General features: G+C 39.3%; 1 protein-coding gene across 1 annotated transcript in view; it reads right to left on the reverse strand.

Moving 5' to 3' along the window:
• LOC126184763 (protein crumbs) overlaps positions 1 to 20,389 on the reverse strand; it is a 301,898-nt gene that overhangs the window by 211,772 nt on the left and 69,737 nt on the right. Inside the window, exons 2-3 of the mRNA XM_049927313.1 lie at positions 8,683 to 9,041; positions 938 to 1,124 (exon numbers count right to left, since the gene is read on the reverse strand). Coding sequence (XP_049783270.1) covers positions 938 to 1,124; positions 8,683 to 9,041 — 546 coding nt within the window. The remainder of the gene's footprint in view (positions 1 to 937; positions 1,125 to 8,682; positions 9,042 to 20,389) is intronic.

Raw genomic sequence — 20,389 nt, forward strand, 5'->3', positions numbered from 1 at the left:
AATAAGGTAATCTTGAAAAGCAGATTGTTAAACACAGCATCGAGTTCAGCAATGAAATTTATAATCCCCAGAAAATTTGCAGTTTTGATGTGTGACGTCCAAAAAGTACTAGTTCTAAAATCTGATTAAATTAACAGCAATCCACTGCTATATAATGTATACAACGATTTTTGCTCATCTGATTATTGCATCTTTCAGCTGACTATTTATAAATGCTATCAAGTTGCTCAAGAACAACTAATTTTGCTAAACAACTGTGCTCTATCAGTATAATAGTGTGTGATTTGACTAGCTCACTTTTCTTAATTTTCTAAAATTATCATCCAAAACTGGCAATACTCGGTATGTGCAATGTTTTTGTGCACCTAACAAAATGAGCAACTTTGAAGACATTATAATTTGTTAGTAATACCACAATCACAGATGTCATCTATTTCACTATAAACATTCATTCTCAACTTCTTTTCAATTCCTTTACTTTTATTTACATTTTTAACCGACTTTATTCCTGGAAATGGCCTCCCAAGGTTCTTAATACCTAGTGTATCTTCAAACAACAGGGAGAAGCAGTTACTTTCCCTAAAATTCCAATATTATTTCGCCTCATGTTAGACACTGAAAACACGCACAATCAAATATCATTGCTATTATACTATTTACATTACTTCAGCAGTCAAGTTGCAAGTAGCAACTGATACGAATACTATATTATTATTATTATTATTATTATTATTATTATTATTATTATTATTACTATTATTATTATTATTATTAGGTATTATCTGAAATATACACACAAAAGTCTCCAATCATGAAATTTTGACACCAAATCACAGGCAGAGGGAAAACATACTGAAAGATTAAAAAATGATCATTCTGTCTTCATATACAACAATTCCTTGCGACTTAATTTGAAAAGCAGAACATCAATACTCACAGCTTTTAGTAGGAAGTGGGCAAGGTTCCCATCTCACATTCTGCTGACTATCAACCGACGTTGTGAGCACAAGTCCGGGACCTTCTAGGATGCAGCCCACAAATTCACGTCCAAGCAGTACCATATTATTTCTAAACATTTCACTGTATTGTATAATTTCTGGATTGAATGTAGAATTGGCTACAGTCTGTAAATGAACAATGAAAGAACAAATGTTCAGTAGGTACATCAATTCTAAAAGAGGAAGATTATGTTATTCATATTACGGTATGTTTAGGTACAGCACTGTGGCCGCAGGTTTGATAGGTAAAGGTGATCATAAATTAGGATGTATTTTAATACCACACAGTCTGTCATATGACTCCAGTGTCTTAACCAGTAGAACCACTTTCCACAGACTCTGTATACGGTTCCTTTAGCTCCATTTCTCTTATTTGGAGTTTCTTCTCTGGATCACTTCTGTTTCTCTGCTGTTCACTCCAAATTTTTACAACATTCCATTCATCAGGCATGGATCTTAGATTATTTCTAAACAAAATCTTGTTTCTATAAGTTTCTGCTAAATTAATGGTTCAGTGAGTTAACAACATTTAATTTATGCATCACTGTGTTCCCATTTTATAACAGGGGCACTTTTCCTTTTTATCATTCTTCATTTCTGCAACTGAAAGTCAATTATCTTCTCAATTGGCAAGTAGAATCACTTTGATATTTCCATACTGTTTTGTCTGTCACAATGGATTAAACTGAAATACTCCCTTCACCTATTCTATGTATGTGTGTGGAGTGAGGGTGGGGGGGTGGGGGGGGGGGTGGAGAGAGGGGTGGGGATGGGGGAGATGACACAGGTTGGGATGGAGTGAGTGGGGTTGAAGTGGTCAGAAAAAACTGTTTACCTTCTCTCAGGTAGCAGATTTGAAAACCGATATGTGTTATACAATATACAGGGTGAATCACTAACTATTGCCACCTAGAATAACTCCTAAAGTATGATAGTAGCTGAAAAGTTTGTGGGACAAACGTTGCATGGGACAACGGGGACCATAAGATAACATTGGTTTTTGTTGCTAGGTAGGGTCTTGTCAGTGATATGAAGGACAACTTGTTTTTTAAAATGGGATGCTATAGTTTGGTACTTATTTTCTGATAGCGACTATCACCACGAATCCAATGATGTGTAACAGTAAGGTCTTTGAAGGTTAACGAAGGTCAAAAAGGTGGCATGAATGTCCATTTACAGTAGGTGTTCGAAGTGATGACTATGGGTATCAATGCAGTGCTGTAATCTTATAATGGACTGAATGGTATTCCTTATCACTTCGGCACTTATCGAAGCACATGCTCTGACAATTCTTTTTCTGATATCAAGCAAATAGTAAATATTCACCAAATACAGCATATCCGTATAATGTGCCATTGACATGTAAACACCATTCGACAGCTTCGCAATACAACACTAATAGGAATGGTAAGACTAGTATCGTTGAATCAAGTGAATGTGAATGATGTATTCCTTCGAAGAACAAGTCGACATGCTTCTCATTTACAGAGAATGCCAACAAAATTCAGTGAGAGTTAGAGACTTATACGCTGAAAGATATCCTCAACGTACTCACACTACATGTCATACATTTAAATATGTGTATGATAAATTGACAACAACTGGATCTTTAACACATCAGAAACGTATCCGGTAAAGGAAAGTCACTAACAAGGAAACGAGAATTGGTACTGTTGCCACTATGGTTCGAGATCCTTGTGTTAGTTCGCATTAAATAGCAAGAGAATCTGGCATGAGCCAGAGTAGTGTTGTTCGTGTTCTGCATCACCATAAATATCATCCTTACCATATCAATCTCCACCAAGAATTAAATGGTACGGATCGTATATGTTGCATTGAATTCTGCCGATGGGCTCAACTTCAGATTCAGAGGGATGACACATTTATTAATTTGATTTTATTTACTGATGAGGCTACATTCACGAACCATGGAAATGATAATTTGCATAACACGCATTATTGGGCAACTGAAAATCCATGTTGGATTGCACACAAAAAACCGTGGTCGGTAAATGTATGGTGTGGGAATCTGGAGGACAGAATTATAGGCCCCTATTACATTAAAGGAAATCCTAACAGTAGGAAGTACACTACATTCCTGCAAGAAACATTAGGTCTGTTGTTGGAAGAAATACCTTTAGGAACAAGGAACAGAATGTGGTATCAACATGATGGGTGGCCGGCACATTTTTAGCTGATGGCTAGAAATGAGTTGCAGAGACAATTCCCAAACTGTTGAATTGAACACGAGGGAGATGTGTCGTGGCCAGCTCGTTTGCCAGTTCTGTAAATGGATGTTCAGGCCAACTTTGTGACCATCGCTGACCTTCAAAGACCTTACTGTTACACATCATTGGATTTGTCTCGATAGCCGCTATCAGAAAATAAGTACCAAACTATAGCTCTCATTTGAAAAAACAAAGTTGACCTTCATATCTCTGAAGCAACCCCACCTAGCAACAAAAAACCATCATCATATTATGATCAAAGGGCCTCCCCAATTCGTCTAATGAATGCAGTCACTCGCCCTGTTCCGGAGGAAGCCTGTTGGTCCACAAGATCTGGGCATTTGCAGAGGGTAGAATGACTAGTAGTTGAGAGCTGCAATGTTAGGCACATGTTGGGGCACCTTAGAGATACAACTTCCAACGAGGGGAGTAAATCCAGTATGGACACTGGAAGGACTCATTCCAGATGTGGAACGAGTGCTTCTGGATGCCAAGAAGATCACAGCATGCAGCCAACTGCAGGTGGTAGCTCATTTCAGTACAAACAATGCATGATGCTTTGGATCAGAAAATATTTTCTCTGGTTTTGAGCACCTATCTGAGGTGGTAAAGATGGCCAGTCTTGCTTGTGAGATGAAGGCTGAGCTCACCATTTGTAGCACTGTCAACTGGACCAACTGTGGACATCTGGTACAAAATCGAGTGGGGGTCTGAATCAGAGGAATACATGGTTCTGCAACCATGTAGGCTGCAGATTTCTTGACTTGAGACATAGGGTGGTGGGGTTTCGGGTTATGCTTAATAGGTCACTTCACTACAAGCACGAGGTGGCTACATATGTAGGAGGAACTGTGTGGAGTGGACTCACAGTTCTCAAGAAAGTGCAGGGAGAACTTCAGTCTCAAAGGATGCAAGACAAACACATGAACAGGTAGACATAGTTGTCAATTGTCGTAGATGAGTTGGGAAAGAACCAGAGCTCCAAGTACTAACAGAAAGCACTGGAGATCAAACTGTACCAAAAGCTGGCTAAAGACAAACATAACTTCATTGAAATTTTCACAAAGGACCTAACAGGATTCAGAAAGCCTATTTGTTGCTGTTAGAAGTAGTTTACTTTTACTAAAATTGAAAGAGACAGTTCAGAATAACTTAATATTTGTTCCTTTTACTAACATCCCAACTCAGATAATTCAGCTGCTGAACAGTTCAAAGAAAACATGAGTATCATCTCAAATAGGTATCTCACTCATACAATTATAGTTGGTGGTGACTTCAATCTACCCTTGCTACGCTGGTGTAAATACATGCTCAAAGTGGGTGTAAATATAAAACATAGTCATAAATTGTACTAAATGCTTTCTGCAAAAATTATTTTGATCAGTTAGTTCAGAAGCCCACTAAAGTCTAAATGATTGTGAAAACATACTTGACCTCTTAGCAACAAATAATCCTGAGCAAGTACAGAGTATCATGATGAATACAGGGATTAGTGACCAGAAGATTGTTGCAGCGAGACTGACCAGTTCAACACCCAAATCCACAAAAAATAAACACAAAATATATCTATTCAAAAAAGCAGATAAAAGTCCACTTAATGCCTTCCTAAGAGACAGTCTCCACTCCTTCCAACTAACAATGTAAGTGTGGACCAGATGTGGCTTGAATTCAAAGAAATAGTATCTGAGGCAACTGAGAGATTTATACCGAATAAACTAGTAAATGATGATACTGATCCACCATGGTACACAAAACAGGTCTGAACACTGTTGCAGAAGCAAAAAACATGCCAAATTTAAAAGAATACAAAATCTTCAAGACTGGGAATGCTTTACTGAAGCTCAAAACTTAGCATGGACTTCAATGCAAGATGCTTTTAACAACTTGCACAATGTAATTCTGTCTCAAAACCTGGCAGAATATCCAAAGAGATTCTGATTGTATGTAAAATATGCTAGTGGCATGACACAATTAATGCCTTCTCTGAATGACACCAACAGTGATATTAACAATGACAACATCAGTAAAGCAGTTACTAATCACAGTTTTCCAAAATTCCTTCACCAAAGAATACGAAGTAAATATTTCATAATTCAAATCAAGAACAACTGCCAACATGAGTAACTTTAAAGTAGGTATCCTCAGTGTAGTGAAGCATCTTAAAACATCTAATAAAGCCAAACGGAAAGTTGCGCAGGTCACATCAGTACTTGAGAAAGGAAACAGGAGTAATCAATCTAATTACAGACCCATATCAAGAACACCGATTTGCATTAGGACTTTGGAATATATACTGGGTATGAATATTATGAATTACCTCAAAGATAATGGCCTACTGACACACAGTCAGCATGGATTCAGAAAATACATTTCCTGTGAAAAAATACAACTAGCTCTTCTTTGCACGAAGTAATGAGTACTATTCACAGAGGATCTCAAATAGATTCCATGTTTCTAGAAGGCTTTTGCCACCATTCCTCACAACAGACTTCCACTCAAATTTTGTGCCTCCACTCAAATTGTGTGCCTATGGAGTATTGCTTCAGCAGTGCACTGGATTCATGATTTCCTGTCAGGAAGGCCAGAGTATGTGGTAACTGACAGAAAATTGTCGAGTAAAGCAGAAGTGGTGTCTGCTGTTCCACAATGAAGTGTTACAGGCCCTCTGCCACTCTTAATCTAAATAAACAATTCAGTGAGAATCTGAGCAGCCCTGTTACATTGTTTATTGGCTAGTAAAGTCATCAGAAGACCAAAACCAGCTTCAAGATGACTCAGACATATCTGTATGGAGAAAAGGTGGCAACTCTCTCTGAATAATGGAAATTGTGAGGTCATCCACATGACTATGAAAAAATCCATTAAATTTCAGTTATGTGATACATCACACAAATTAAAAGGCTATTAGTTCACCTAAATGCCTGGGAGTTACAATTACAAACAACTTAAATTGGAACAGTAAGGTACACAATGTTGTGGGGAAGGCAAACCAAAGACTGCACTTAGAAGATGCAACAGCTCTACTAAACAGACTGCCTTCACTACATCTGTTCATCCTCTCTGAGAATACAGCTGTGTGGTATAGGATCCTCACCAGATATGACAATGAAAAAGTCCAAAGAAGGGCTGCTAGTTTTGTGTTATAGCAAAACAGGGGACAGGGTGTCAAATATATGATAAGCGAGTAGGGGTGGCTATTATTAAAACAAAGGTGTTTTTTGCTGCAGCAAAGTGTTTTCATGAATTTCAATCACTAACTTAGTTCTCTAAATAGGAAAATATTTTAATGTCGCCAACCTATATAGGTAGAAATGATCATTGTAATAAAGAGAGAGAAATCAAACTCATACATAAAAATTTAAGTGTTCATTTTTTTCATGTGCTGTTAGAGAGTGGAACAGTAAAGAAACAGTCTGAAGGTGATTCAAAGAAGCTTCTGCCAAGCAGTGTGAATTGCAAAATAGTGATTTAGATTAGGTGAAGATGACAACAGGACAAAACAATATCATTAACATAATAAATGATAGTTTTGTGATTACAGGTAATCTAAATAGAAAGTGTAATATGAAAGAAAGAAGGAAGATACCATTAACAATGAGATAATCAGAGATAATGCACAAGCTCAGTCTGGGGAAGGAAATCAGCCACGCCCTTTCAAAGAAATCACCGCCACATTTGTCCTAAGTGATTTAGTGAAATCACTGAAAATTTAAATTTGAATGGAGATCTGAACTGCTGTTCTAGTTCAGAATCCAGGGTCTTACCAATGTGCCACCTCACTTGGTAAAAGTGCGATACAGAAAAAGACAGTGTCCCAGAACTGCTCTTATAGTACGATTAAACTCTGAAATAAAAGCCACCATTTCATCACATAAACTATTATCAGTCAACACTTTCTTTTGTGCTTGTCACTTTAAATATGATACACTAAATATACACCAACAGAAAAAAACTGCAACACCAAAAAGGAGTTCTGCAACACAAATGAAAGTTGGTAGGCACGTTTCTATATCTGAACAACAATGTCTATTCAAATTTCACACCAGTTGCATAAGAGTGGCCCTGCTAGCACTGGCACGATGATGCAATTCTGGCTCGCTTTAAGTACACACCGTAATGGCTGTGAACATTAGTTACCTCTGAGACTGGATGTGGTGAGTTCATGATAATCAAGAATGTCTAGGTGACAAAGATGCCATCATCAACACCTCCTCGAATTTGAACAAGGTCGTGTAATAGGACTATGAGGAGCTGGATGTTCCTTCTGCAATACTGCAAAAAGACTTGGCAGGAATGTAGCTACTGTACACGATTGCTGGCATGGGTGGTCACGAGTATGTATGGTCACAATGAAGACCGGGCTCTGGATAGCCACGTGGCACTACGAAGACGGAAGACCATAGTGTTTAATGTATGACTCTGGTGCATCGTACTGCATCTGCAGCAGCAGTTGGGACCACAGTGACACAATGAACTGTTACAAATCAGCTACTTCAAGGACAGCTATGAGCCAGATGCCCAGTAGTGTGTATTCTACTGACCCCAAACCGTTGAAATTTGCGACTTCAGTGGTGTCAAGTGAGAGCTCACTGGAGGACAGAGTGGAGGTCGGTTTTGTTTTCTGATGAAAGCTCGTTCCACCTCAGTGCCAATAACAGCCGTGTGTTGGCTGGAGGAAGGGCAGTTGAGGGCCTGCATCCAACCTGTCTGGGTGCTAGACACACTGTACTTACACCTTGAGTTATGGTCTGGGATGTGATTTTGTATGACACTAGCTAGAGCACTCTTGTGGTTATTCCACACACCCTGACTGTAAATTTGTCCTTTAGGCTGGTGACTCAACCTATTGATCTGCCACTCATGAACAGCATTCCAGGGGGTTGTTTTTCAACAGGATAACAGTTGGTCCATCTACCACTTTTGTAAATTAACATGCTCTACAGGATGGCACAATGTTGCCTTCGCTTGCTCGATCAACAGATCTATCTCCAAATGAGCAAATCTGGGACATCATCGGGTGAAAACTTCAGCATCAGCTACAAACATCATTAATTGTATCTTTATTGACTGACCAAGTGCAATAGGCATGGAACTGCATCCCACAAACTGACATCCGGCACCTGTACAACATAATGCATGTAATTTGCATGCTTGCACTCAATATTTTGGTGGTTACACCCGTTATTACTGTACCAGCATTTCACATTTGCATGCCTTATATCAGATTTACATTAATCTGTGATCTTGCAATGTTGATCACTTAAATATGTTACCTAGATAAATGTATTCCCAAAATTTCATTACTCTATATTAATTATTTTTTGGTGTAGTGATTTTCTTTTCGTCGGTGTATTTTTACAATTGAGAAGCAGTATATTTTGTAATTATTTAAGAAAAACTCATTGATGTGTGAACGGGAAAAATCTCTAATATAAAAGATCTCAACAATTACAAACCTTCTGGTGACTGCCTGCTGAAAGTGTCAGATTTCCAAGACGATACATGAGGTTAATATTGTGCCACTCATTATCCAAAAATCTTGCATTCAACAATGTCTTAATAGCACGACCATTAACGACAGCTACAAAAAGTAACCCTTCAGATCGTACAGATAACAACAGAGAATACCCCGGTTTTCCTTGCTGGAAAAATAGTTCCCCACCAACACATGTCCTAAAGCTCAATCCAGTGTGATTCTTTAAGTTGACAGGAGTGGAAAGGCTGACAAATGATGAACCATTGAAGTAGCCTTCTCTATAGACCGCACTCACACTCTCTGCGAAGAAGAGGATGAAGAGCAAACACCAATTATGTTCTGAAAAAGAAACAAGCAAATAAAAAAAGTTAACATCAATGTCAATTACACAACATTAAAATAAACATATTTTCTAAAAAATAAAGTGATTTCACCTTTAAAGCAGAAACCATACAATGATAATAGCCATTTTCTGTTATTGTATACAAATTTTATTAACTATGCACAACTATTTATAAACATTCATGAATTAAAATGTTGCAACATACATTATCACGGTGATAGCGATCTTCTCCTTGTTGAGTAAACAATAAGATTCAGGAATTAAAAGAGCCTTGATGATGGTGATTTGTACCAAACAATTTACATGTTACTTTGTTAATTAGTTCACTATTTAAATGTTACATGGGTTGTTTGCATGATTGTAAACTAAATAATGTGGAACATGCAAGTTTAAAGGGCAATGTATGAATGCTGACCATTTACAGTTTACCAAATAGCAGAGTAGTCAAAATCTAGTAAGACTGAACATGTTAGCCTTTAATATTCATGTAACTAATATTGCACTTAAATTTAGTCTCTTTTTTCCTTTTCTAGTTATACATGCTACTACATTTTCTTCAAAAGTTATCCAGGAGAAATGATTTGAGGCTGTATTTAAAATTAGTTTTGTTAGCTGTCAGATTTTTTTTCTTTTTTTTTGGGGGGGTGGCTACATTGTGAATGAGTGATAAGGGATCTATTTTTCTTCTAGTTTTATAGTTGTCGATGTCATAACTCTTCTTAAATTGTGATTGATAATATTATGCATAGGCTATATTGCTAGTCACCATACAATACAGACATTGAGTTGCAGACAGGCACAACAAAAAGACTGCTAAACATGTGAGCTTTTGGCCAAAAGGCCTAATGTAAAATGGACAACACACACACATTCATGCAGGCATAACTCATAACATGTTACCACTGTCTCTTGTGATTGATTATTTATGATGGAATTCATAAGTGAATATGCATTTTGTGAAGAAGCAGTTAACTTGAAGGTGCATCTACAAGATGAATGCGGGTGAATACCTTCTTATTCCCACTGTCTGAAGGACACGTGCTAAAGAGCAATGTAAAATACTCCTTATCTATATATTGATAAAGTTTTTAGTTGTTTATTAAACAAGAAAATGAAGTTCTTACAATAATTATTGTATTTTAGCTATATAGATAAAATTAGCTTTCACTGTTATTCAATGATTCTTCTGATGACCTAGTGATTACGAACCATCCAATTTTTTCTAGTTGGAAGGAAAACCATAATATGTCTCCTAAAGCAGTATTTATATTGTGCTTTACTGAACATAGGCTGAAACAGCAGAGTCTCTCTCATGCAGGACCTTAATTTACTTTGAACTATTTTCAATGATGAAATAGTAGTGGTTAGTGTTGCACATACCAATCTCCACTGCTCTCAAAATTTCTTGAAGAACAAGATGAGAAATAACTTTGCTACGAAATCGTCTAATCCCACAGAAAAGACTAGTTTGAGTTCTATTTATACCAATGAGATGTTTTCTAAAAGTTATCATGTACTTTACCAAAAAAGAAGACAATGAAACACTCTTGTTCACTAGTGTCATGAGTAATAGGCAGTTAGAAGGTTGCTGTGAACATTAGGCTACACGAACTACACAAATGATTCTATGACAAACCACCTGAATATGAGATTTAGAGAGCTTATGAACTAGGAAGAAACAAATGTTGACACTGTGAAAAGGAAAGCAATTCTTGAAGCAGCGCATGCTTCTAATGACGAAAAATAAAAACATTCAAATTGGAAACTAACAAAGAATGATATTTTATGCAGTGGAAGAGATTTTATCATCTTTGTAGTCAAGCAATAAAAATTATGGTGTTCTGTCAACTAAAGTAGAGTCAAATTTTAAACATTTTGGAGGAGATCTAGAACAATAGGCTTTATTAACACTTGGAACATAAAAATGTGCTCTGTTACAAACAGCTTGAATTCAAAAAGGTCTGTCAACTGAACAAACTAGATTTACCTTGACAGATCTACACATACTACTAAAATAAAGTCCTCCATCATGCTTTTCTGCCTGTACATGAAAGCTAATCTCCTGAACTATTGTAGCGTTTTTTAAAAATGTTTTTTACTAATAGGTAGACAGGTTTATGGGGAAGTTTTGTGTATATAATTTATAATTCTACTGATGATGAGTGTGTAATAAATGTGTTGTTATCTCCATATTTAATTAGTGCTTGCAGTGACATCTCATGGCAATGAGGGGATCTACAAGCTGGTCTGCTGGAGAGGAGGTAAAAAATGTAAATGTCATGTGACTAGGGCCTCCTGTCGGGTAGACCGTTCGCCAGGTGCAAGTCTTTCGATTTGATGTCACTTCAGCGACTTACGTGTCAATGGGGATGAAATGATGATGATTAGGACAACACAACACCCAGTCCCTGAGCGGAGAAAATCTCCAACCCAGCCGGGAGTCAAACCCGGGCCCTTAGGTTTGACATTCTGTCGCGCTCACCACTCAGCTCCCGGGGGCGGACGGAGAAGAGGTGATATCTGGTGGGAAAAGTAGTACAGTGAGCAGCTGCTGCAACCCCAAAGCACGGAAAGGCTTGATCAGAATCTATACAGTCACGAGAATGGCTACGAGCTGGCATCTAACAGGTGCACTGCAGGTGGGGAGTGCCTCAGGGGTCAGTGCTGGGACCATTACTGCTTCCTTGTATATAAATGATATATCTTCGAACATGACAAGTGATTCGTAAATTAGTGCAATATAGACAATGTATCAAACAGCTCAGTTCAAGATATACATTCATGGCTTGTAAAAAATAAAACTGACAGTAAATCATCAGTTTTTTTACAGTTTCTAATATACAATTTTAATAGTATCAACTGTTAAATGTTGCACAGTCTTAGTTCAAGGACATTATTAAAGAGTAGCTCAAAGTGGTTTAGTAAACAAATTAAGGGTAATCTCAGGAATACTGCCTGGATTTATATCCAGTTTCACTAACAGAATGACTAATTCACGAGGAAGTTTTGTGTATGCAATTTAGCACCGCTTCGTTAGAGAAGTCGTCCGGCCGTAGTTGAGACAGGTCACTAGTAATATAAAACTAGTGCGTACTGAAAAGTAAGGTTTCTGAATTTTTGTGAAAACTTTTACAGCTTTTTACATAAAACCGAACTTTATTAACATTCTACACCTTTATTCTTCATGTCTACATATCTGCAGCACTCTGCCGCTAAAGGGCTCCTAAATGTAGCGTGTAACACGGCAGTACGTAACGTAACTATTTCGATCCTTAGTCAGAGCGTGCTCTAATCGAGTTTCGAATTTGAAGGGTTCATTCACACATGGAGCACCCTCTCCTTCAGCATGACAATGGCATACCACACACGAACGCTGCGACATCTGCAACAATCCGACGCCTTGGGTTCACTGTCATCGATCATCCTCCACACAGTACAGACGGAAAGCGTCAATTCTTTCCCGTTGCAAATAAAACTATTTTCAAAGCGGTATTTTGATGTGCCCATCCGATGCAGCAATCGCATATTACTGTAGGGTAGTTTTATCGATATGTATTAAAGCTCCAGTAAAACACGAACAATATCCAGCAATCCAGCAGCGATTCGCATACCGCCCCGCCTCGCGTGTCTCCGCCATTGCGTTGCTGCTCGAGCAACGTCCCTGTTAATACATATTGATAAATAAATATCGAACTAGACTAATTGGGGACTGCTCTATCGAATGGTCACGTAATTTTACGCTATAAAAAAAATAAAAATAAAATGGTTCATATGGCTCTGAGCACTATGGGACTTAACTGCTGAGGTCATCAGTCCCCTTGAACTTAGAACTACCTAAACCTAACTAACCTAAGGACATCACACAAACCCATGCCCGAGGCAGGATTCGAACCTGCGACCGTAGCGGTCGCGCGGTTCCAGACTGTAGCGCCTAGAACCGCTCGGCCACCTCGGCCGGCTTACGCTATAAAAATCATTTTGTTTGTAAGCGGAATCAAACCCTCGAGACTGGGTGTAGCGTTAATACCGTAGAATTTCTATTATTGTAATGCGTAAACGTGGTGGGTAGAATTACTACCTTATGTCCGTATATTAAAGAAGTTTTTAAGGGTCAGCATGTAGCGATACTGACAAATGAATTTATTTGAATGTAAAATGACTTGTTCCACAGCTTTACGATTTATCGTGAAAATGATCCATGGAACACGGCACAAACTAACTAACTTGATGAGCAGTATTTGTCTGGGCTGACTCCAGCAACAGATTGCAAAAACGAATTCGAAAATTGCTGCCGAAACGTCCGAGAAAATGCACCAGACAACTCCTAGGATGATAATGTCTTTTGCCGTTACCAATATTTCTTTGTTTTTCCACAAAAGAGTGAAAAGCATGAATTTAACACTACGACCAAGACCAACGTTCACAAAAACTGCAAGGAGGTCCGTGAAACCCACGAATAAAACTAATGTAATATAATGTGTTTTGCAAATCCTGTTTTGCGCAGTGTGCCCTGTTCTGAGTTGTAAGCCACAAAAAAATTACAATATTTTTAAACTGTTTGTATCTAAGGAACATTTTACAATTAAATCCGTGTAGTTTTGTGAAAACTGACAATTTATCTACGGAGAAATTCGCTATCACTTGTTTTTCAATACTTTTCCTGTTAACAAATCACCTTTAATCCTACTGATTTAAATTAGACCCGTAATACAGTACTAACAGAATCATTAATCACATTCTGTCAAATGATTTGTACTGACATGAAGCTAAGGCAGGATAAAGAACACACACAGTAATGGTAATACTGCAAGAGCTATCAACTGGAGTTGGTGAGTTACAGAGCTAAAATTGCTTAACTAAATCCATAAAAGTGCTGACGTAATTAATTCGGAGTTCGTGCCGCTGTTGCATCCGTAACTACTGAGAATAAGGCACCCAAAATGTTTTGCTTACAACTGTCCGTATCACTTCAGACACTTAAGTTTCCTCCAAAACATGTATTCCTATGAGCAGAGAATAGAAAAGAGAACCTCTCAATATCACAATCACATGTCTGAAATTTAGTACGTTTAGTTTTGCTTTTGTGACAGTAAAATAGGCCAAAAATTCGTAATAAAGATTCGAGTCGTCCACTACAAAAAGGGTATATCAAAGAATGAAACATAGTTTCTTTTCTTCGTGTAAAGAAGACGACTTTGTCATTTACACACCTGGTAATACAGAATCGGTTTATTCATAACTTCGTACGTGCAGCACTACGTATCTACAGTCGGACGACTAGTCTGACGTAGTAGCACCACACTATACACAGAAGCCTTCCCTGTGAATCACTAGTTATTCTGAAAGAAAAAAAAAAAAAATCACAACACCATGAAGGAGTTGTGCCACATACACGAAATTGGTAAGCGTGTTTTTATATCTGAAAGTTTCGCGCCAGTTGCATAAGAGTGGCGCTAGTGGTGTCAATATGAGGATGCAATTTATGTTTGCTTCGAATACAGCCTGTACCGGCCCTGAGCGTTAATTACTTTTGAGATTGGATATGGTGGATTGATGATACTCAGGAATGCCTTTAAGGCGTCAAAGACGCCATTATCAACACCTCACTGAGTTTGAACGAGGTCGTGTAATAGGGCTACGAGACGTTGGGTGTTCCATCTGCGACAATGCAAAGAGACTTGCCAGGACTGTATCCACTGTACATTACTGCTGGCAGTGGTGGTTACGAGAATGTACGGTCGCAAAAAGACTGGACTCCGAATGGCCACGTAGCACTACAGAAAAGGAAGGCCATCGTGTTCGGCATATGGCTCTGGCGCATCGTACTGCATCTGCAGCAGGAAAATTTGGAAAATTCTTCCAGCAGGATAATACACATACAAATTAATGGACACAATTCCCAAGACAGTACCTTACGTCCTTCCTCTCCAGTACTATTTCCCGCCAATCCAGAAGTGGGGAAGTGCAAGAAAAGTGGAGGCAGGGGAGGGAAAATGGGGGAGGGGAGGGAACGTGGGGGATGGGGGAGGAGTGGGGGTGGTGACAACAATGTGAGGTTCCCACATCTACCCCCAGCCAGAGGAGGTAAGGGGACCCCCAGGGAGAGCCGTCATCTTGAATAAATTAAAACTGCACCAACACCTCCTTATCCCCTTACCGACGCCCCTTCGGCGACTTGCATGTCCGCAACTGGGGAAACGAGACGTACAGTATAAATTGGAATCTTCTGCTGCATCTCGACATAAAAGAGAGATGAATACTAGGTTAAAAGGCGGACTAAAAAATCCGAGGTCCGACTGGGATTCTATTCCGCAACCTTTCGGTTTTCAGTCACACACTTCACCGCTCGCTGGCCATGCCCGACATAGCTTCGCTGTTCTTTGGAATTGCGACAGCTATTACTTCACTGCCTTTCTCGCCAGATACAAACTCGTATCCAGCTGATCAGCTCTTAGTTTCCATCACTGTCACGAAATATCACTCCAAATACGAATTAAATATGAAACAGATATTAAACACATATCATTACTTCGCGGTAATAAATCAAACATCGCGTTCGGAAACTCCCGTCACAAAACTTCTAGGAGTTGTGGAGGGGAGTGAGTACGTAATATTTTGAATGGCCTTTCAGGTCTCCCGACCTCACACCTTGTGACTATCTGTGGTGTTACGTAAAAAGATCGTTTTTTTATCGCCCCTATGTCTGACAATCTTGAAAACTGCGACGTCGCATTGTTGAAACCGAGAATTCTATAACGAGGGACCAGCTGCTTCCTGTCTGGGAGAAATTGAGCCACCGTTTTCATATTTGTCGTGTAACACATGGTGCTCACATTGAATGCATACAAATTTGAACCTTTCTCTTCCCAGGAATGTTGGAATTGCGTTCCTAACTTTTGTTGTTTGCAAGCAATAAATGTTTGAAATCTGTCCTACCTTTTTGAATAGCCCTGGCATGAGGTGTTAAGAAATATTTAGAACTCTTCGCAACGCTTATTTGCTGCTAAACATCATTCCTTCAAAAAAATGAAGTACATAGAAAAGTGAAATTCTGGGAAGGTCGGAAGATCATGACTATGTCCCGTCGATATCGAGATCATGAAAAACTAAGCACAGGGTCAGGTTGGAAAAGGGTGGGAAGGATATCGGTAGGGCCATTTTTCAAAGCAACCACTCCCGCATTCATCTTAATAGATTTAGGCAAACCATGGAAAAGGTAAATCAGGGTGAACTGACGGACATTTGAACCCTGCTACTTCTGTATAGGAGTTCTGTGCCGTGCCCCGCTGCTGCAACACCACTATGTGAATTTACTCCTAGAAGCATCTGAAATTGCATTGGTTTTTTCAGTCTCTTCCCTAAGCATTATTTCCTCATTTGACTGGTGACATTTATGTGAAATGTCAATATAAAAAAAAAAACCTACCATTGATCTTTCACGTGGAAACGATTTTAAAACTGGGACGTTATAGGAAAAATTAGCAAATAATGACCAAAAATGATCAATTACTTCCTGCTATAAGGAAAATTATTAACATTTCGTATCTGTGCAACACAACTAGTACATGTGCAGATGTTAAATGCAACGCCAGGAGAAAGTTAAGTGGGTCGTGCTGGAGGTAATCTGTAGGCTCTAGCGAATGAAACCACAAAACGGCGAAGCCATCAAAATGCTCGCGACGTCGGGCGCCGCACAGCACTTTGCAAAGTTTGGATGACTCACTCTAGGCTCAGCTGCCCTAATTTTTTTCTTTTATTTATTTATTACTTATTCCACCACATAGCTGTCCTTGCTACACAGCACATAGGATGGACATAGAACACACAGAACTACTATAAAATTCGCTTTGCAGTTTAAAATATAACTTACGTTTGTAATAAACTGAGCAACATTTTGAACGTATAAAAACATATACAAATTAAGTTGTGATAAATTTTTATAATGTCTTAAATGTGTGTGTGTGAAGGGGGAGGAGGGGGGCGCAAAGTTTTCAGATAATAAACTGGACACGCAAGGACTCCAAACATCTCCAGCTCTTCTTTCCTATGAACTAGATATTTAGAACACACGACGAATATACGATATATGTCTCAAACAGATTCAACGTCGCAGTCGCACTGGGCGTTCTTCACAACACCGACTATGAACAGATGTGCTGGGGAAACCTCTGTGATTGAGTCTCATTCTCATTAGGGCAGTGACACGTGGTCTTATTTTGTGGTCGGTATACCAAGTGTTTTTTTTTTTTTCCTTCTCTCAGGCTGGATAATGTGATGTTCTTGATAGCGGTAGAGCACTTCCCCTTTTCTTTTCCAATGTTCAATAGCTTTGTTTTTCACCTAAGGTACAACATCGGACTGTGAAATGATCGTTGTACTTCGTGTAAACATTTTTTTGAGCCCCGCCCCCCCTCCTAGGAACAACTGTGCCCTGTATGTAGTAGACCAGAACAATGGAACGAAAGTGGCATATTTTTGAGTCCCCATTGAGTCTTTCAGGGAATTCTTAGTTCAGTGCAACTTGAAGAATATTTATAGAGAAAATGTGAAAGAAAGGATTTGGAAAAACAGACATCTACGTAAGTTTTTCAAAAGACTTGTAATGTCATAATCGTGTGTCAAACAAAAGGTAATTATAAGTCTTATAAAGGTTAATTTTGCACTTTAAACTATTAAATGTTCAAATGTGTGTGAATTCCTATAGGACTAAACTGCTGAGGTCATCGGTCCCTAGACTAACACACTAATTTAACTTACGCTAACTCCTTGACCGAGGGAAGACTCGAACCTCCCGCGGGAGTTTAAACTATTAGGTTGATGCATAAGTTTGTAGTGTTTTTGTATTGCATGTTGGTATTCCGGTTGCTATGGGTTTATTTATTGGTTGTAATTTTTTATTTGTAGTTCACTGTTGTTATTTGAGTTAACATATTGTCACATTGTCATTTGGAGAGAATGAGTGGAGCTGTGGGCGCTAGAAAATGAAGTGCCAAATGAGGAAATCTGGACATTTCCGATATATTCTTCTGTTTCGAGTTCAATAGAGGAGTGACAGCAGCAGAGGCTGCCAGAAACATTTGCGCTGTGTGTGGGGATAATGCTATTGAAAAGAGCACGGCAAGGAATGGTTTTCTCGTTTTGAGGAGGATCGTTTGCACATTAGTGACTCTCCATGTTCAGCAAGACCTTCGGGTTTGATGACGATCGTTTAAACGCATTAACCCACAATGATCCACGTCAGAGTACTCGAGAACTGGCAAATGTGATGAACCATGATCATTCCAACACCGCGTGACATTTGCATGCAATGGGGGCGGTTCAAAAATCGGCATGCTCTAAGCCAAAATCACAAAAAAATCATCTCTGCTTGCTCGTCATCAGTTGGCTCGTAAACAACAACGCTCATTCCTTTACTGTATCGTTACTGGTGACGAGAAATTTTCACCTTTATGGATGAAAATGCGCTCCGAACACGCCTCGACGAGTTCTTCGCTTCAAAACCACGCGATTTCTACAATCGTGGAATCGGAAAGTTGCCCCAGCGTTGGCAGATTGTTGTAAATAGTGGAGGAGAATATACAGGGTCATTACAAATGATTGAAGCGATTTCACAGCTCTACAATAACTTTATTATTTGAGATATTTTCAAAATGCTTTGCACACACATACAAAAACTCAAAAAGTTTTTTTAGGCATTCACAAATGTTCGATATGTGCCCCTTTAGTGATTTGGCAGACATCAAGCCGATAATCAAGTTCCTCCCACACTCGGCGCAGCATGTCCCCATCAATGAGTTCGAAAGCATCGTTGATGCGAGCTCGCAGTTCTGGCACGTTTCTTGGTAGAGGAGGTTTAAACACTGAATCTTTCACATAACCCCACAGAAAGAAATCGCATGGGGTTAAGTCGGGAGAGCGTGGAGGCCATGACATGAATTGCTGATCATGATCTCCACCACGACCGATCCATCGGTTTTCCAATCTCCTGTTTCAGAAATGCCGAACATCATGATGGAAGTGCGGTGGAGCACCATCCTGTTGAAAGATGAAGTCGGCGCTGTCGGTCACCAGTTGTGGCATGATCCAATTTTCCGCGGGCTACGCGTGAAACTTGCTCGCACGCGTTCAACCGTTTCTTCGCTCACTGTACGCCGACCCGTTGATTTCCCCTTACAGAGGCATCTAGAAGCTTTAAACTGTGCATACCATCGCCGAATGGAGTTAGCAGTTGGTGGATCTTTGTTGAACTTCGCCCTGAAGTGTCGTTGCACTGTTATGACTGACGGATGTGAGTGCATTTCAAGCACGACATACGCTTTCTCGGCTCCTGTCGCCATTTTGTCTCACTGCCCTCTCGAGCGCTCTGATGACAGAAACCTGAAGTTCGGCTTCAGCCGAACAAAACTTTATGAGTTTTTCTACGTATCTGTAGTGTGTCGTGACCATATGTCAATGAATGGAGCTACAGTGAATTTATGAAATCGTTTCAATCATTTGTAATAGCCATGTACTATTGATGACTAAACTTATGGAAAAACGTTAAGAATGCGCCGCCCTATTATTTCGGAGAATTCTAGTAGTTAAGCGTCTTCTGCCAAATGGTCAACCTGCACATTCAAAAAACATTCCTGTCTGGTCAGGAACGAACAAAACTATCGCAGTTATTTCTCTGCTATTACTTTTCATTACCTCACGCATAAAGTCGGGTGGAAGGCATAACGCTGTTAAGTCATTTCCCGGATTCTTTTAGTACACTATTTACTGCATATTCTGGCTCCGGTTTGTAACGTTTCACAACTTTCAAGAGCTCTTTGTGCCATGACTGTAATCTGCTTTACGAGAAGATGTGTTAGGCGCTTAAATTTTCGTGAACACAATTGGAGCGTGCATTGTCTAAAACCACAATACTTTCACCTGCAATTTTGGTATTAGGCGCTCTTGCAATCGTTTTATACAATTCCCACTGTTCATTTGGCTGTGATAATCTTGCGATATTGATCTCGAATCATAGATGAGCTCTGCACCCCCAATGAACCCCATTTCTACTCCCGCATGAACCACTACTGCTCTTTGTCCAGAACTTTCATTTTTCCGCACACCGGGTACGTCACTATGCTACCACAGTGTGTATGCATCCATGTGTCGTCAGTACGAGACTGGTTTCTTCGCACCTTTCTCGTTTTCAAAAATCAAATGGCTCTGAGCACTATGGGACTTATCATCTGAGGTCATCAGTCCCCTAGAACTTAGAACTACATAAACCTAACTAACCTAAGGACATCACACACATCCATGCCCGAGGCAGGATTCGAACCTGCGACGGTAGCGGTCACGCGGTTCCAGA

The sequence above is a fragment of the Schistocerca cancellata genome, chromosome 4, assembly GCF_023864275.1.
Source record: "Schistocerca cancellata isolate TAMUIC-IGC-003103 chromosome 4, iqSchCanc2.1, whole genome shotgun sequence".
NCBI lineage: Eukaryota > Metazoa > Arthropoda > Insecta > Orthoptera > Acrididae > Schistocerca > Schistocerca cancellata.